The sequence below is a fragment of the Canis aureus genome, chromosome 27 (assembly GCF_053574225.1).
Source record: "Canis aureus isolate CA01 chromosome 27, VMU_Caureus_v.1.0, whole genome shotgun sequence".
NCBI classification, from domain to species: domain Eukaryota; kingdom Metazoa; phylum Chordata; class Mammalia; order Carnivora; family Canidae; genus Canis; species Canis aureus.
Window position 1 is genome coordinate 10,243,107 of NC_135637.1, and position 19,438 is coordinate 10,262,544.

Below are 19,438 nucleotides of genomic sequence, written 5' to 3' on the forward strand. Positions count from 1 at the left end.
GCTTTCCCCTTGTTCCTGAACTTAAAATTTGCACAATGCACGGCTGGGAAGACTTTAAATTTGTAATTCTGACTAGATCTTTCACCAAACTTGAAAATATTTGTGATATAATTAATGCTGAGTCAAAAAAGGATTCAGAGTTGTATCAACTGTATGTTTGTATACACAAGTAGAAAAAGTCTGAGAGCAAATACATCTAAGTATTAAAGAAGCTTTTTTGGATGGGAGGATTAATGACAATTATTTTCCTCTTTTTTAATGAGGGTGTAATAAAGTACATATTACTTTAATTTTTAATTTTTTCACATTACATGAGTAACTTATGAACACATTTTCATTGTAAAAATCCAAACAACATATTACCTCTATCAACAGAAAAAAAATGAACATTATAAGGGACAATAAAAAAATTGTGATTTTTACTAATATGAAGTCAATCTGATACAATCTCACAATCAGGCCCTTCCTATATATTGTCATGGACCAAAGACCAAAGATATTTGAGTCTGTTAAGTGCCTCCATAGTAGAAAAACTCACCCAGCACTCTTTTATTTCTTGAAAACTTTTTATCTTATAGGTAATTAAGATTCCGAGTTCTCTTGAATACACATAGTTATACACTCAATTTTTCTTAGTGAAAAAAGAGAGCAAAGAAATAATTTTCAAAAAAATTTCATTCAAAAAAAAAATCTTCATTCCTTTACAAAGACCATCAACACTTTGCTGAAACATGGACACTCCACTAACTAGAGTCAGACAAAGTCTAAAACTAGACAAAGTCATGTTTTAGAAAGTTTTAGGACTTGGTAAATGAGAACACACAGGAAGGAAAGAATCTACAGTGCTGTACCAGAACTAATACCAGAAAAAAACATTAACATTATGCTTAAGGTGAAATAAAGTGATTCACACAAAAGTAAGAAATCAACAATAAATGCTTCACTTAAAAAAATCAGTATCTGTGTAAGAATTCAAACTAGGGGCAGCCCAGGTGGCTCAGAGGTTTAGTGACGTCTTCAGCCCAGGTTGTGATCCTGGAGACCCGGGATCGAGTCCCACGTCAGGCTCCCTGCCTGGAGCCTGCTTCTCCCTCTGTCTGTGTCTCTGCCTCTCTCTGTCTCTCTCATGAATAAATAAAATCTTAAAAAAAAAAAAAAAAGTTCAAACTAAATGTATAAAATGACCCTCTACATGAATCAATTTTAAGTAAATCTGATGCAATCTTAAATAAAATAAAAATTTACAATATATACATGGTTCTTTCATAAAACACTCTTTTTACATGGCATTTTTTCTCATGGATGAAAAATAATTTTTATTATCACTTTACATCTGGACATTGCATAAAGCAATTAAGGACAAAGGCATGTGCTTTGCAATAGACTGCAACTCTACTAGACCACCATTCTGCAGTGTCTGCCAGCAGTCAGGGGACCAGAGGGAAGAGTGACAGGGGTCTGGGCACAGCACCCCCCCAATATAGTTCATGCTCAGCCCTCCCGATGGGGTGGGACTCTGTAGCAACACCTCACTTTCAAAGGTAATCCTTGTGTACCAAATTGAAAATATGAAGAGAAGCACAGTGAAAGCCACGTTGCCAGGTTTAAACTACCACATCTTTTCTATTCAATTCTGAATTTATTTCTTTGCATTACATGAGTCAATACCATAATGAGAGAATATATATATGTAATGGATTTGCATTATTTATGCAGAGCTGCATTTAGTTTACATAAATTCAATTATAAGCACAAACTAAAAAATAAAGGAATCACAGCTACTTTGACATTAGAAGTAATGCCCACAGGGCATCTGTGACTCTCCTAGTCTCAGTCTTACCTGTCTCTCTATTAAACAGCACTGTGACATGCTGGGTCTAATTCCTAGTGTTCAGGGATACTTGTTTTGGATACAGTATGGCCCCTAAACAAAAGCCAACTACTTTATTTGGAGTTCAAGGGCAAATTTTTTTTTTTTAATTTTTATTTATTTATGATAGTCACAGAGAGAGAGAGAGGCAGAGACATAGGCAGAGGGAGAAGCAGGCTCCATGCACTGGGAGCCTGATGTGGGACTCGATCCCGGGTCTCCAGGATCACGCCCTGGGCCAAAGGCAGGCTCCAAACCGTTGCGCCACCCAGGGATCCCCTCAAGGGCAAATTTATTTTATTTTTAAAAGATTTTATTTTTGGGACGCCTGAGTGGCTCAGCAGTTGAGCATCTGCCTTTGGCTCAGAGCGTGATCCCAGAGTCCAAGGATCGAGTCCCACATCGGGCTCCCTGCATGGTGCCTGCTTCTCCCTCTGCCTATGTCTCTGCCTCTCTCTGTGTCTCTTATGAATGAATGAATGAATGAATGAATGAATGAATGAATGAATAAATAAATAAATAAATAAATAAATAAAATCTTTTAAAAAAAGATTTTCTTTTTAAGTAATCTCTACATCCAATGTGGGGCTCAAACTCATGATCCCAAGATCAAGAGTCATATGCTCCACTGAGCTAGCCAGGCACCCCCTCAAGTTTTGCTTTAATCTCTGACTTCAGAATAATCTACTATTGCAGAAGAAGCAACTCCACTCTAAATATAAATGTTTCGGGACACCTGGGTGGCTCAGTGGTTGAGCATCTGCCTTTGGCTCAGGGCGTGATCCCAGAGTCCCAGGATTGAGTCCCACATCAGGCTCCCTGGGTATAGCCAACTTCTCCCTCTGCCTGTGTCTCTGCCTCTCTTTCTCTGTGACTCTCATGAATAAATAAATATAACCTTTTAAAAATAAATAAATAAACACAAATATTTCCCTGGATCAGATACTTTGCTACATGGCTAGGTTTAGCTGAGACAGCAAAGTGGAGTGGGTCCACCTATTTTCACAAAGTGGTCACAAAAAAGAAGAGGTAGGGCAGCCCGGGTGGCTCAGTGGTTTAGCGCCACCTTCAGCCCAGGTTGTGATCCTGGAGACCCGGGATCGAGTCCCACATTGGGCTCCCTGCTTGGAGCCTGCTTCTCCCTCTGCCTGTGTCTCTCATGAATAAATAAAATCTTAAAAAAAGAAAAAGAAAAGAAGAGATATTGGACTCTACTGATAGCTGCCTGAGCAAATAGTCTAAACAAGACTGACAGGGAGAAGGGGCCTGGAAGTCTGCAGCCACCACATTCGGGTCAAGGCATTATCTTTTCCAGCCTGGGAGAACTGAGGCAATCACTCCGTCCCACGGGGCCTCATTCACAGGACTGTCAGGACCTCAGAAATGTGAACTGGTATCCTCACTTTATTTGCTAACTTCTTATAAGCAGGTATGTACAAACAAATGAAGCATGTCTCTAAGCCCATGTGAAGAAGTTAATCTTTTTTTTCTTTTTTTTAGATTTTATTTATTTATTCATGAGAGACAGAGAGACACAGACAGAAGGAGAAACAGGCTTCATGCAGGAAGCCTGACGTGGGACTCGATCTCGGGACTCCAGGATCACGCCCTGGGCCAAAGGCAGGCACCAAACCGCTGAGCCACCCAGGGATCCCCAAAAAAGTGTACTTTTAAGACATCTTCCAGTTTCAAATAAAATGTGTACGTTTTTAGCCAGAGTACCTGACAGCATATTATGTTAAGCCTTTTATTTTATTTTATTTTTGTTAAGTCTTTTAAAATCATTTTTAGGGACGCCTGGTGTCTCAGCAGTTAAGCATCTGCCTTCGGCTCAGGGCATGATCCTAAAGTCCTGGAATTGAGTCCCACACCAGGCTTCCTGCAGAGAGCCTGCTTCTCCCTCTGCCTATGTCTCTGCCTCTCTCTCTCTCTCTGTGTCTCTCATGAATAAAAATCTTTAAAAAAATCATTTTAGGCTTAATTCGCTTTTTGTAACATACAAAAATTACTTTGATACAGTGGTATGAAGAGAAAAGTTGTTTAAGAAATCAGCTTAGGGGGTGCCTGGGTGGCTCAGGTGGTTAAGGGTCCAACTCTTGGTTTCGGCTTGTGTTGTGATCTCAGGGTTGTGGAACTGAGCCCCGCATGGGACTTCAAGCTCAACAGGAGTCTATTTAAAGATTCTCTTCCTTTGCCCCTCCCCAACTCGTGCAAACTCCTCTCGCAAATAAAAAAAATCTTTTTTTTTTTTTTTAAAGATTTTATTTATTTATTTATGAGAGACACAGAGAGAGGCAGAGACACAGGCAGAGGGAAAAGCAGGCTCCCTGCAGGGAGCCCAACGTGGGATTTGATCCTAGGTCTCCAGGATCAGGCCTTGGGCTGCAGGCGGCGCTAAACCGCTGAGCCACCCGGGCTGCCCACAAAAAGTCTTTTTTAAAAAAATCAGTTTAGGGGACGCCTGGATGGCTAAGCAGTTGAGTGTCTGCCTTTGGCTCAGGCCCTGATCCCGGAGCCCTGGAATAGAGTCCCGCATTGGGCTCCCCACAGGGAATCTGCTTCTCCCTCTGCCTATGTCTCTGCCTCTCTCTGTCTCCTCATGAATAAATATTAAAAAAAAAAAAGACTGTTGGTAAATCAACTGTAAAGCTACAAATATACATATATATCTGAATATATTTACATATGTATTTTTATTAATAGATATTAATAAAAATATCTTTGAGACAGCAATCCCAGAAATAACAGAAATAGTGACCTCTAATGGTAGAAAACTGCATTTTCCCCCATCCTTATCACATGACATGAAAATTAAAAATTCCATTTTATGTGAAAAAATGTTAATGCATTTTGCCCTTTATAGAAATGTATTCTCCTAGAAGGAAGGGCATTGAAGGTATGTATAGATCCCCAAAATGTCAATTTAATTAATTGTTTGGAAAGTCATCTCCAAGTCTATGATTTTCCTCATACAAATTACAAGGCCTAATAAAATTTGGCTGGCAGGGACAGAGATAAGATCTATACATCAGTGATTCTCAACCAGGAGATGAGATGGAGAGGTCTGTAGTAGTAGAAACTAGTGGGGTGTGTAGGGGACAGTGTGGGAGAATGTGGCTAGGGGGATGGAATGCAATTTTTATGTTTATCTGCAGGGGGCCTAAGGCAAACTATTGATGAATTTGCTATTTTAAAATCATGAAAAATTCATCCTTAACGTGATTACTTCAGGGTCATGCCAATATAACAAAACTCGTGATTTTTCCAAATGTAGTAATTTTTTTTAAGGTTTTATTTATTTTAGAGAGAGAGATAACACAAGCAGGGAAAGGGAGAGAAGCAGGCTCCTTGCTGAGCAGGGATCCCAACGTGGGGCTCGATTCCAGGACCCTGGGATCATGACGTGAGCGGAAGGCAGATGCTTAACCTACTGAGCCACCAAGGCACCCCACAAATGTAATAATTATAGGTGATGAATTTGCAAAACCTGGAAAATTGTTGCTTTCCTAATTTTTACCTACTATTTGCAAAAGTATAAACATTCTTCCTTCTTCAATTCATAAGATCCTTTCTTAATGGATTAAGTACATGTGTTATGTTTTTAGTGAGAAGTACAGTCACACACTCAAGCTAGAAGAGAGGGAAGGAAGCTCCCCATTTCATAGAAGAGGAAACAGGATTACCTGGGAGGCATGATAACAACTTTAATATTCCCCACCTGGGGAATCCCCGTCCCTCAAAAGGTATTTAAAAAGCTACTATATTGAGAGAGGTATAATTCCTTTAATCTGTCATAGTTGTACCACAGAAAGTTTAGGCTGTAAACACAGAACTATTCAATCACTTAAATTAATTATTTTTACCAGTAAAAACCAATTCATCATGCAGGCAACTTTTCTCTTGCTTGAGGCGAATGATCTCTTCTCGTTGTTCATTATTTTCTGTTGTCTTTTCATTTAGATCTTCTTCACAAATAGAAGAAAACAAAAGTCCTTGAATTAATACTACTTCCTAGAAGAATATACACTGTGAGTACATCTCATGCCCTCAGCACCCTCTCCAATTAATGTGAGTCCTGTTGGAGCTGCAGCCAACAGAGGTCTCCTATCTACACCTCACCGCATCCCTGGCAATAACCTTGTCAGGCTTTCCTTTCCCTGACTGGTCTCTGCTCAAACCATGCCACTCCTGTTATAACCTATTGCCCACAGAGCAATAGGGCAAAAAAAAAAAAAAAAAAAAATTTTTTTTTTTTTAAGTAATCTCTACACTCAATGTGGGGCTCAAATTCACAACCCCAAGATCAAAAGTCACACACTAGCTAGGCACTCCAGGGCAATCTTTTAAAAGTATAAAATCTGTTCATGTCTCATGTCACTTCTCTCCTAAAAGCCCTCCTACCACGCTTAGGATGAAATCCAAATCACTACCCTAAGCCCTGCATAGCCAGGCTTGGCCTATCACTCTCCCCCTTCTTTTGTTATGTTCCTTGAACATATCCCAACCTCACAACCCACCATAGTTTGCATTTGCTGTTCCCTCTGCCTGGAAGGTTTGGGGCCCAGATCTCCACACCATCCAAACTTCTGCTCAAATGTTCTCCTCAAAGTCACCTTCCCAGGCCACCCAAACTGAATTGTTTCTCCTCATTCTCTAGTCCACTGTCCAATATCTTGTTGTCCTTAAGAGATGACAGAGTCTGTCCCTGCTGTCAAGGGATAAATAGTATGATTATATTTTAGCTGAAGCTACATATGTAGACAAAGCATAAGATTTGCCACAAATCAGGGCATCATAAGAACAAGATTTTAGAAGGCTGAGTCTTTTAAATTGATCACAATAAACTTTCATAATTTCAACAGCAACTCAATGGCTGAGGGTGTTAGGAGTGCTGAAAATACCGACTCCATCTTGTTCAAGTCTGTGCAATGACCTCCCTTGGAAGCCGGTATGTTCCAGGCCCCTTGCAGGTTATTGTGTACCTTGAATGGGATTCAGGGAGGCTTACTCTGATCGTCCTTCTAGTGCACAGATGGCCCCACTTTAGATAACCACAACGCCCTTGACCTTACCACAACACCCCTTGCTCTATAAGAGCTGTGGATTAAGGTCCAGACTTTGTGGAGAGTAGCTATAGCTATGTAGCACCAGGATCATGGTTGTCAGTAAGTTACCCTGAATAAAACTCTGTGTAAATGGCATGGAGTGGCCCCCTTCACTCGTCAGTCCCAAAGTGCCTTCTCAGTCTGAAGGGTACTTTACTATCCTTTCTCTACCTTCTAACAATGAGGCACCCTGCTACAGACAGAGGTAACAGTAACTTCCACCAAAACACAGCTTTGTCATTCTAAGGTTGCTTGTTCCACAGTGGGAGTCTTTGTGTCTAACACCATGACCATTTGCTCTGCCCCAGGGTGGAGGAAAGGCCAGAGGACATGCCCCCTGTAAAAGTAAGCTTTTACTCCATTACCTACATCCGCATTCATTCATATGGATGTAGGTAATGGAGTAAATAGGTTAGTCCTATTTGGTATACCTAGCCTCCCTTTCATTACAAAACTTCAAATAACATTACTTAGAAGGAAATGAATCATGGAGTTACTCTGAGAACGAAAATAGAAAAGGAGAACGCAAAAGGAATTTTCAAAAATAAAACATGCACCAAAAAGCCACCCTGGCAGATTGTGTCGTTGGTTGCAATCCTTCATCTTTCCTTGCATTCCTCTCACAGAGGGACAGAATTTCTTCCCTGCTTGACTTTGGGTTCAGCCACAAGATGCTTTAGTAAATGGAGGGTGTGTCAGGTCCTTGTGTATTTTCTGCTTCTTCTCTTCTATTTATTTTAAGTAAGCTCCACACGCAACATTAGAGGATCTCACAGCCCTGAGATCAAGAGTTGCATGCTATCCTGACTGAACCAGTCAGGTGCCCCTGCTTCTTCTGTTAAGTTTCTGCCTTGAGGGGCACCTGGGTGGCTCAGTTGGCAAGTGTCTTCCTTGGGCTCAGGTCATGATCCCAGGGTCCTGAGATCAAGCCCCATGTCAGGCTCCCCTGCTCAGAGGGGAGTCTGCTTCTCTCCTTCCCCCTCTGCACCTCCCCCAGCACATGCTCTCCCCTCCCCCCCCAAAAAAATAAATAAAATCTTTAAAAAAAAATAAAGGGGCAGCCCGGGTGGCTCAGCGGTTTAGTGCCTGCCTTTGGCCCAGGGCGTGATCCTGGAGTCCTTGGACTGAGTCCCACATCGGGCTCCCTGTATGGAGCTTCTGCTTCTCTCTCTGTATCTCTCATGAATAAATAAATAAAATCTTTAAAAAAAAAATAAAAAATAAAGATAAAAAGTTTCTGCTTTCACCAAAATGCCCAGGCTTGCCTACTGGCAAGAAGTGAGACACGGGGGGATCCCTGGGTGGCTCAGCGGTTTGGTGCCTGCCTTTGGCCCAGGGCGTCGTCCTGGAGTCCCAGGATCTAGTCCTGCGTCAGGCTCCCGGCATGGAGCCTGCTTCTCCCTCTGCCTGTGTCTCTGCCTCTCTCTCTATCATGAATAAATAAATAAAATCTTAAAAAAAAAAAAAAAAAAAAGACTTGAGACACGGGAAGTGGAGCTACCCCCACAGGAGCAGCTCAGCTGGGCCCAAATGAGATAAGGCAGTCCTCGTTGGGCTGATACCTGAGCTTATCAGATGCTTATGGTTGCATGCCACCAAGCTGTTGTTGGTTGTCATAAAGCATAAATTAACAATAGCTAACTGGTACAGCAAAGGCAGGTTATATTAAAAATATAATGCATTTTGCAGTTTCTGCTAGATCTGTTATTTACCTTGTAACATGAAAACCACAGCACAATTCTATACAAAATGAACATTTCATGGTAGGAGCTAAGGGCAGCAACAGATCTCTCAATCACATAATGAAGTAAACTCAAATGGAGAAGTATGTGCCCACGATGAAATGCATGATGTCTCTTCCTTACCTTTCAATTTATTAACTTCAATTTTAAGTGTCTTCAATTTCTGCTTATAATCTTGCTTTTCTTTCACAATACAAGTCTCCACCATCTTTGCGTCACGCAAGGCATGCTCTAATAATTTAAATTTTCCTGAGCAGTCTGCAATGTGATTGACGGCCTCGATAATATCTTTGTCCTCAAAAACAAATTTAAGACTATTCTGTAAGATTTTTAAGTTTCATTTATTTATTTATTTATTTGTTTTATTTTATTTTTATTTATTTATGATAGTCACACAGAGAGAGAGAGAGGCAGAGACAGGCAGAGGGAGAAGCAAGCTCCATGCACCGGGAGCCTGACGTGGGATTCGATCCCGGGTCTCCAGGATCGCGCCCTAGGCCAAAGGCAGGCGCCAAACCGCTGCACCACCCAGGGATCCCTATTTTTAAGTTTCAACTAATCAGTATAACTTTAAGATTTTTTTATTTTTAAGTAATTTTTACACTCAATGTGGGGCTCAAACCCACAACCCCAAGATCAAGAGTCCCATGCTCCACTAAGCCAGCCTGAAGCCCCTAAAATGAGAATTTTAAAAGACAGCAACATTGGTAGCTCTACCATCTGATTTGCAATGGGACTTTTAAGTAAGATAATGTATATGACTGTACTTTATAAAGTACACAGTGCCCTGACAAATGAAGGTATTATTATTTTGAATTACCTTTAGCTTTATCATCGTAGTGAGAGCCTGTTCTCGAGCTTGTAATTGTCCTACCTGAGCAGAAAGTTCCACTAATGTGTTGCTGAGATTTTCATTTCTAGCCTACAAGGGAACAACACATAAAATACTAATTGAGTCATTTAAAAGGTTTCATTACTATTATTAGCCACAATTTGTGTTCATTCTTCTGTTTTGTCTTCTCTTTAACTTTTATTTAGTAGCAAACTGGGCCAAGGAAGCAGTCATCAAAAAGAATACAAATCTCTCTCTCTCTGCATTACCTCCAGCATTACTTAATTCGTATGCCTGCCCTACTGAATCATAATGATTATGCTTACAAATGTCTATTTCCTAATCTCTTCAATGTATAATTCTAGGTTGGCAAAAAAGAAAATAAATGAAAACTGGATTAGTAAGATTTCCTTTGCTGAAATAAAGTAGCATTAGTGAACTTCTATGCAAATATATGTATTTAAAAAATTTTTTTTTCCTTGGGACGCCTGGGTGGCTCAATGGTTGAGCATCTGCCTTCGGCTCAGGGCATGGTCCCAGAGTCCCGGGATCAGAGTCCAGCATCGTGCCCCACCCCACCCCCCTTCAGGGAGCCTGCTTCTCCCTCTCTGCCTGTGTCTCTGCCTCTCTGTGTCTCTTATGAATAAATAAAATCCTTAAAAAAAAAAAAAGTCAGTGGTTGTCAGAGGTTCAGAGAGACAGGAATGGAGCACAGGATTTTTAGGGCAATGAAATTATTCTGTGTAATATCACAACGGTGGATATATGTCATTACACATTTGTCAAAACCCACGGAATATATAACACCGGGAGTGAACCCTAATGTAAACTATGGACTTTGGGTAGCAATGATGTGTCAATTAGATTCATTGATCATGACAAATGTACTATTGTGGTGCAGACTGTCCATAGCTGGGGAAGACTGTGTTTGGTGGTGGAGGCAGGGGGTATAGGAGAGATTTCTGTACATTCCACTCTATTTTGATGTGAACATAAAATTGCTCTAAAAAATAAAATTTAACAAAAACAAAAAATCTTCCTGCTCTGAATTGCATCCCCCCCCCGCAAACGCATATGTTGAAGCCCTAACCTCCCTCCAATATGGTGTTAACAGGAGATGCTCCTTTGAGAGATAATTAGATGTAAAAGAGGTTGTAAGTGGGGCCCTCATGATGGGATTAGTATCATTATAAGACAAGACACCAGAGATCTTGTTCATTCTCTCTCCTACATTTCCTTTTTATTTTTTTAATTTATTTTTTTTTCCTTTTTAAAGTAAGCTGTATGCCCAATGTGGGGATTGAACTCATGACCTTGAGATCAAGAGTCACATGCTTTATTGACTGAGTCAGCTAAACGCCCCCTACATTTCCATTTTTAAATTCAACATATCAATATAGTTTTTACTTATTTTATAGATATAAGCTATCTAGAATAATAATCTGAAAAAATTAAAAAGGCATTATCATTATGAAACAAGCATAATATAAAGGATATAACAACAAAAATATGGCCCTATGTGCCTGTCATAAAATATGAGTTCAAAAAATATCTGATGGGGACGCCTGGGTGGCTCAGCAGTTGAACGTCTGCCTTTCGCTCAGGGCGTGATCCTGGAGTCCTGGGATCAAGTCCCACATCAGGCTCCCTGCATGGAACTTGGCTTCTCCCTCCTCCTGTGTCTCTGCCTCTCTCTCTCTCACTATGTCTGTCATAAATCAATCAATCAATCAATCAATCAATCAATCTTAAAAAAAAATCTGATGACCAGTTAGAACTGAAAGCTGAAAATCAATCTTACAGATTTTATTCCCAATATGCCACTAACTTGATGTAGATACTGTGTACATCTATTTGATCTACATCAGATAAGGCACAGTTAGAAAGTATAATGTAAAGCTACCAAAACTTTTTTTTAAAGATTTTATTTATTTATTCATAGAGACACAAAGAGAGAGAGGCAGAGACACAGACAGAGGGAGAAGCAGGCTCCATGCAGGGAGCCCAATGTGGGACTCCATCCCGGGTCTCCAGATCACACCCGGGGCTGCAGGCGGCGCTAAATCGCTGCACCACTGGGGCTGCCCAAAGGTACCAAAACTTGATGCTACTCATCCCAGACTGTGAGAAAGGCTTTCTAAAATGACCCGTTGTTCATAAAGTGACAGATGCTCCTAGACCAAATGGCTGACAGTCAGAAAAGGTGGTAATGAAGTTTATCTCCCAGACAGCACAGCACTGTGCAGCCAACCAAAGCCATACACTGAACACAAAACTATGGTGGTAGATGTATGGATGGACTTTCATACACATACATGCATTTTAACGGGTACATTTAAATCTAATTTTTCAATACGTGAAACAAACAGAATTTGGGCTAGTGAAGCTTATCATAGAATAAAACCAACCTCAAGGTCTTCAGAGAGGAGAGAGGAATGGGTTGCTTTTTGAGCCATTTCCTGAAGCTGTAGCTGAGTCTTCTGAAGAGCCGCTTGGCATTCAATTTGATTAGATTCAAGGGTTTTTACCTTCTTTGTGAGTGACTTGATTATTTCAGTTCTTTTATGTAGTTCACCTGAGAAAATTTCATCAATAATTACCTTTTGATCAGATCTGAAGCTCAAAATGCATTATTTTTAAACATGATTAAAAGGCAAGTGTGCGAAATAATTTTTAAAGCATAATTAAGAATGTATTATGGAATCCACAATACTATACTCTAGTCAAGAAACAGACAGACGTCAGCAACCTAGAAGCCCAATGGCTGTTACTTTCTAAGCACAAATTCCCACCTTCCCAACCACCATCCTGATCTTAATCATTTGCCTGCTTAATTATAGTGTTACCAACTAAGACCACATCCCTAAAAACGATTTGATTTGAGCCATATATAACTAGGATTATACTCTATGAGTTCTTCTGTCCCTTTTTCCCCCCCGCCTAAAATGATGATCCTGAGATTTATCCACATTGTGACTGGCATTTGTGCACCATTGTTGCTACATAATATCCCATTATATGATTATGCCAAAGTGTATTTATTACCATTGGTGGCCACTAGGCTTGTTTCCACTTTGCAGCTATTATAAACAATGTTGCTCTGAATATTTTTATATATGTATCTTGGCACATTTTTGTAAGTTTCTGTAGCGCCTTGCTACTCAAATGGAGTCCTTGAGCCAGCAGCATTGACATCACCTGGGAATTTGTTAGAAATGCAGACTCAGGCCCCAGACCAACTGTATCAAATCTACATATTAATAAGATCTCTAGGTCATTCATGTGTACTTTGAACTGTGGGTATATTCCCAGAATTGGAAATGCTGGGTCATGAGATATATATATCTTTAACTAGATATTGTCAAATGATTTTCCAAACTAGTTGTACCAACTGAATTCAGTGCTACCCACTAGCATTGAATGAGTCTTCCCTTGGCTCCATAATACCTGACACCTTTATATTTACCTGATAGTATCTTTACCAATACCTGATCATTTTTGTTGGTCTGCTAAGTGTAAATGGTATCACATTATGGTTTTTTTTTTTCATTATGGTTTTAATTTGCATTTCCCTAGTTACTAATACGAATGAAAATTTTTTTGATTGTGTGGAGCCCAACACAGGGCTTGAACTCATGACCCTGAGATCAAGACCTGAACTGAGATCGAGTCAGATGCTTAACCAACTGAGCCACCCCTCAAGTTCCTTATTTTAAAATCAGATACTGTGGTCTATATGTAATGTCATCTTCATTATTTAACATATCTGTATATTACATCTAATGTGCAATCAAATCAAACACGTGTATATATGTATGGCTGGGTACGGTCAGAGTAAAATCAAATGATCATCAAAGAAATGGGAAATTATGCATATTTAGATTGTCATGTTTACAGAGTCCTTTGTGTCACAGAAAATAAAGGAGATGTTATGTATTTATCTTTCTATTAAACAAATCTGGGGATCCCTGGGTGGCTCAGCGGTTTGGTGCCTGCCTTCGGCCCGAGGCATGATCCTGGAGACCAGGGATCGGGTCCCCACATCAGGCTCCCTGCGTGGAGCCTGCCTCTCTCTCTCTCTGTCTCTCGTGAATGAATAAATAAAATCTTTAAAAAACCCCACAAATCTAGTGTTTTCTAATACAGTCTGCTATTGACATAGTATCATTAAAACATTCAGACTTGGGGATCCCTGGGTGGTGCAGCGCTTTGGCGCCTGCCTTTGGCCCAGGGCGCGATCCTGGAGACCCGGGATCGAATCCCACATCGGGCTCCCGGTGCATGGAGCCTGCTTCTCCCTCTCTCTCTCTTTCTGTGACTATCATAAATATATAAAAATTAAAAAAAAAAAAAAAAACATTCAGACTTTAGGACAGGACTAAAGGGATGACAACTAAAAAACAGTACAAAGAAAATTTCTGCAAGCCATTTTTGACACTGCTATAGTTTTAAAAGACAGCAGTTTTAGATACTTAATATCAAGTTCAATACCAAAAACTTAAAATCTTTTGAGTCAGTTCAACAGAAATGGCTAGTCCTATGGCATCTTTATCCATATTCTAGCTCAAAACTAATTTCAGATTCACTCTTGACACTCCAGGTTAATTGGAGCTATATCAAGCATCCTTTTTAGATTTAAGTTGTCTGCCCAACTTTAATTCACATTATTTTTGTTCGATTGTAAGTGTTCATAAAACCCTCCCATCTTCAATTAAACTAAACTCCAGGGGGATCCCTGGGTGGCGCAGCAGTTTAGCGCCTGCCTTTGGCCCAGGGCACGATCCTGGAGACCTGGGATCGAATCCCACATCGGGCTCCCAGTGCATGGAGCCTGCTTCTCCCTCTGCCTGTGTCTCTGCCTCTCTCTCTCTCTTTGTGTGACTATCATAAATAAATAAAAACAAAACAAAACAAAAAAAAAAAACTAAACTCCAGGGCAGCAGAGATTGTGTTGAGATATTCTTTCTCTTATCTTTCCCATGAGCCCTCTTTTTTTCCCCCTAACGCATTTAAGTACATTTGTGTCTTGGGTGCCTGGGACTGAGCCTTGCACTGGGCTCTGCACTCAGCAGGGAGTCTGCTTGAGGATTCTCTCCCTCTCCTTCTGCCCCACTCCTTGCTTGAGAGCACATTCTCCCTCTCTCTCAAATAAAAGTAGATAAGTCTTTAAAATAATAATAAATAAGTAAAAACATTTATGTCTAGCCCATGAGCCCTTTGAATATGCTGGCATACAGAAGTGTATAGCAGATACTGCTAATGTATTTCCGACCCTCTAATTTGCTGCAACGTTCTTCCAAAGTCAACACTTTCTGCCGATCCTCTTCCCATGAAAGAAGTTGTCTCTGATGTACTGCGACCATATCATTGAGCTCTTTATCACGATCTTTTAATTCTCCAATGAGCAGCTGCAGCTCTTTCCGTTGTTTGTCGATAGTAGAACACTCAACTTCTGACCCGATGTTCTAAGCGAAAAAAGTGGTTTTACATCAAAATAAAACTAATCAATAACATAAATCAGCCAAAGCATATTTTCCAAATAATTGTATCTTCTTTTGCTGCCAATTCAAGACAGTTAAATTATCTTTTATTCACTGGTAATAACATGGCATCAAAAGTATGTATATTTAAAATGAGTTCATGCATACTGTGCACACTGCCTCTATAATTTTGTCATACCACACATGCCACTCTTAAAAAGTGGGACTGTTGGGACTCCTGGGTAGCTCAGCAGTTGAGCTTCTGCCTTTGGCCCAGGGCGTGATTCCAGCATCCGGGATTGAGTCCCACATCGGGCTCCTTACAGGGAACCTGCTTCCCCCCCGCCCCCGCCTGTGTCTCTGCCTCTCTCTCCCTCTCTCTCTCTCATGAGGAAATAAATAAAATCTTAAAAAAATAAAAAAAAAAGTGGGACTATTTATAAAAGCTTCATTAGCTAAACACAAACTCATCTCATTTTGGCTTTTTTTTTTTTCCTTTGCTGTCAACCCATTCCTTGAATCAATCAACAGTATCATCCCATACTCTGCCCCAGCAATTCTGGATCCCTCAAGTAAAGGAAAACATGAAGTAATTACTGTTGGAATGTAAATAATTCTCATAACATCTAGCACACACATTCAATCTACCAAGAACAACATAATATTGTGATTGGGCCAAACCCAACACAGGTACTTATAAAAGAAAAATTTCAAACGTACACAGAAGAGAACTGTACAATGAACTCTCTTATGCTCAGTACCTAGGTCCTATCATCAAGATTCTGCCCCATTTGTTTCAATTTTCCTTTCTCTTTTTGTTGATTAAAAAATTATACTTCACTTACATATTTGAGATGCATATCAAAAAGGAACATTTAGAAAAAAAGGAACATTTTTTTATATCATCATGATGCCATTTCATACATAATAAAATTATCTACAGTAATTCCCTTTAGGCATATGTCATTTTAAAGTCTAGCGCAGGGCAGCCCGGATGGCTCGGTGTTTAGCGCCACCTTCAGCCCAGGGCCTGATCCTGGAGCCCCAGGATGGAGTCCTGCATCAGGCTCCCTGCATGGAGCCTGCTTCTTCCTCTGCCTGTGTCTCTGTCTCTATGTCATTAATTAATTATAATTAATTAATTAATTAAAGAAAGAAAGTCTAGTGCACCGGACGCCTGGGTGGCTCAGCGGTTGAGCATCTGCTTTTGGCTCAGGTCATGACCCTGGGATCTGGGATCAAGTCCTACATCCGGCTCCCAGCAAGGAGCCTGCTTCTCCCTCTGCCTATGTCTCTGCCTCTCTCTCTGTCTCTCATGAAAAAATAAATAAAAATCTTTAAAAAAAAAAAGAAAAAGAATTCTATCTTAAAAATGGTTAAGGGCAGCCCAGGTGGCTCAGCGGTTTAGCACCGCCTTCAGCCAGGTGCCTGATCCTGGAGGCCCGGAATCGTGTCCCACGCTGGGCTCCCTGAATGGAGCTTGCTTCCCCCTCTGCCTGTGTCTCTCATGAATAAATAAATAAAATCTTAAAAAAAAAAAAGTTAAAAGTTCGTCAGAGGCCTACGTATATATATCATTACTGATTTCTGAAAAGAATTATAAAACAATAATGAATGAATTACTTCCTAGTAACTAAACCCAGAAAACAGAATTTGCATCAAGTGATTCCAAATCACAAGATTTAAATTCTAGTCTTTGAGGACGCCTGGGTGGCTCAGTGGCTGAGTGTGTGCCTTTGGCTCAGGTAGTGATCCCAGGGTCCTGGGATCCAGTTCCGCATCGGGCTCTCCGCAAGGAGCCTGCTTCTTCCCCTGCCTATGTCTTTGCCTTTCTTTCATAAATAAATAAAATCTTTTTAAAAAAGAAAAGATTTCTAATCTTGGTAAGCCATTCGTTCATTCACTGATTCACTGAACAAAATAATTGCTGAGCGCCAAGTGGCTGGTGATGCGCTCATGAGCGTGCTGGCAAGGCGCACAAATTCTGGTACAGGAAAACAGGCCATAAACCTAGCATGCAAAGAGAAAAGCTCATTTGACCGCACTGGTGAATGCAAAGCTCGCTTTCAACACTTTTCGGTAGAACTCAAGAGTGCTCCTCCACCCTCGGGTTACCGCGAAGGGAGTTAAGGGCAGGCAGCGAGGCGGCGCACAGAACAGCAGCTCTCCAGACGCCCAGGCGCCGTTCAGTGAGCACCTAGTCGCTCGCCACTCGTCTGGGCCGAATGCCGTTCTTACTACGGGAACACAGGCGACCCTCCGCTTCTCCTCTTCGTACCGTGTGTCGTTTTACATTTTAGGCAGACACCGTTCCTTAGAAACCACCCGCGTTGGGCCAGAGTGCCCCCGGGCCGGGAGGCGCGCCGTCCTCTCGCACTCACTCGGACGCTCCGAGCCGGACGCCAAGCCCGCGGCGGCCGCTCACCTGGCGCACGGCGAGGAAGGTCGCCGAAGGGTTCATGGGTGCTTCCTCCGCCCCCGGAGAAAGCCGGTGAGCGCAGCGTCACCTTACCAAGGCCATAGGCGCGCCTGCCCGGAGCGGGGGCGAGCCCCGAACCCCGGAGCCCCGCGCCCCCGCGGCTCCAAGCAAGCACCCAAACCGCCCGCCCAGAGCAACGCGCCCGCCCGCCCCGCCTCCGGCGTCGCCTGGGGGCGGGGGCGGGGGGGGGGGGGGGCAGCCCGGCTCTCGCGAGACGTCGGAGGCCGCCCTCCCGCCTCTCGCGCGAGTGCGGGGCCGGGGCGGCAGTTTCTGAGGTTTAGCCGCGGACGTGGGGTCGGCCAGCCACGGTCCGTGAAGAGCCGGTTCTTTACCATTGTCCAGAAAACGAGGCAGCGGATTAAAGCCTGTTTCTGCCTCTCCCCCATCACCCCAGTTTATGACCTTTGAGCTGTTCGCTTCTTTCCAGGTCTTGTTAGCTGCTGTGTACACCGGGTGCTGAGAACCGTACCTGCCCTTCGCACGGTCCCTACCTGGATGGACGCAAACGCCAGCCCCGGTGATGAGCCGCTGTTGACCATCCTAGCAGACAGCTCGCAACTAAGGATCACAGATTGAGGGGGGAATGGTGTTTTCATTCTTGAAGCTCTTGGAAGAGCAGTGAGAACTTTGGCACTTGGTCATGACAACATCTACCACATTCTGGGGTGAATCTGAGCTTATTCTCGTGTTATCTCATAGTCATCCTTCTTCCCTTCACTTGTTATACAGGAACTGGACTATGAAAAAAAAAAGATACTTAATTTACCCAGGTCCCCGATCCCCTACTGTTTAAACCATAACATGGCATTAGTGGCAAGACAAATTACCAAATATAGTATGATAGTATTTCAACTTTACTTTTTTTTTTTTTTTTTTAGATTTTATTTATTCATTAATGAGAGACACAGAGAGACAGAACATAGAGAAGCAGGCACCATGCAGGAAGCCCGATGCGGGACTCCATCCCGGGACTCCAGGATCACACCCTGAGCCCAAGACAGACGCGCTTAACCGCTGAGCCACCCAGGTGTCCCATCAACTTTACCTTTTGACTATGAATAAGCAAAGCATGTCCTTGTGTTCATAAAAGACAATCTGAAAATGGAAAAAAAAAATTTCTTGCTTTGAGGCATTACTGATTTGGGTGGCATTTGCCTCCTTAGGATAAGGTTGTTGTTTGAGAACCAATAAGATGATGTCCAAGATTTAAAATCAGGAAAGTAAATTCTGACTAGTTAAAAGGATCCTATCAGTAGATGACTGTACAGTTAAGTCTCCGCGGAATGAGAAAGATAAAAAGGAAAGTGGTTGAATGTTAACTTTCCAGTTAAGGAGCATTTCAATTCAGGTTTCCCAAATTTCACCATTGTTTAAATGGGGTATTTATCAACCAGGCAACCACATGCCTAACACTCATTGTAAAAATTTGTGTACAAGGGCAACTGGCTGACCGAGTCAGTGGAGCTGCTACTCTTGATCTCAGGATCCTGAGTTCAAGGCCCACATCAGGTGTAAAGATTACTTACAAATACAATCTTAAGGGTGCCAGGGTGGCTCATTCAGTTAAGCATTGGACTTTGGCTAAGATCGTGATCTCAGGGTCCTGGGATGGAGCCCCCCATTAGGCTTCCTGCTCAATGGGGAGTCTGTTTATCCCTCTGCTCCTAATCCATTCCCCCTCGTGCATTCTCAAAACCTTTAAAACACTTAGGCTTGTTTTATGGATTGAGTGTGGTGAGAGGAATATGGCAATTAGTTGCATATCAAAAACTCAATATTTTAAGTTCACTCCCGCAGGTTTACTTTAAAATAGAAAAGAGGCACCTGGGTGGCTCAGTCAGTTGAGCATCCAACTCTTGGTTTTGGCTCAGGTCATTATCTCAAGATCATAAAAGATTGAGCACCACTTTAAGCTCAGCCCTGGACCTGG

General features: G+C 41.8%; 1 protein-coding gene across 13 annotated transcripts in view; it reads right to left on the minus strand.

Annotated features, from left to right (window-relative positions):
• Window positions 1–17,660, minus strand: part of CCDC62 (coiled-coil domain containing 62) — a 40,552-nt gene extending 22,892 nt beyond the window's left edge. For 3 of the 13 annotated variants that reach the window (XM_077875408.1, XM_077875406.1, XM_077875412.1), the window contains exons 1-6: window positions 17,455–17,660; window positions 14,822–15,014; window positions 11,958–12,124; window positions 9,538–9,639; window positions 8,841–9,012; window positions 5,734–5,835 (exon numbers count right to left, since the gene is read on the minus strand). In XM_077875408.1, coding sequence (XP_077731534.1) covers window positions 5,734–5,835; window positions 8,841–9,012; window positions 9,538–9,639; window positions 11,958–12,124; window positions 14,822–15,014; window positions 17,455–17,490 — 772 coding nt within the window. In that variant the 5' untranslated portion in view covers window positions 17,491–17,660. The other 10 variants (XM_077875410.1, XM_077875409.1, XM_077875411.1 and 7 more) reach the window with 8 other exon arrangements.
• Window positions 17,661–19,438: the final 1,778 nt, after the last annotated feature.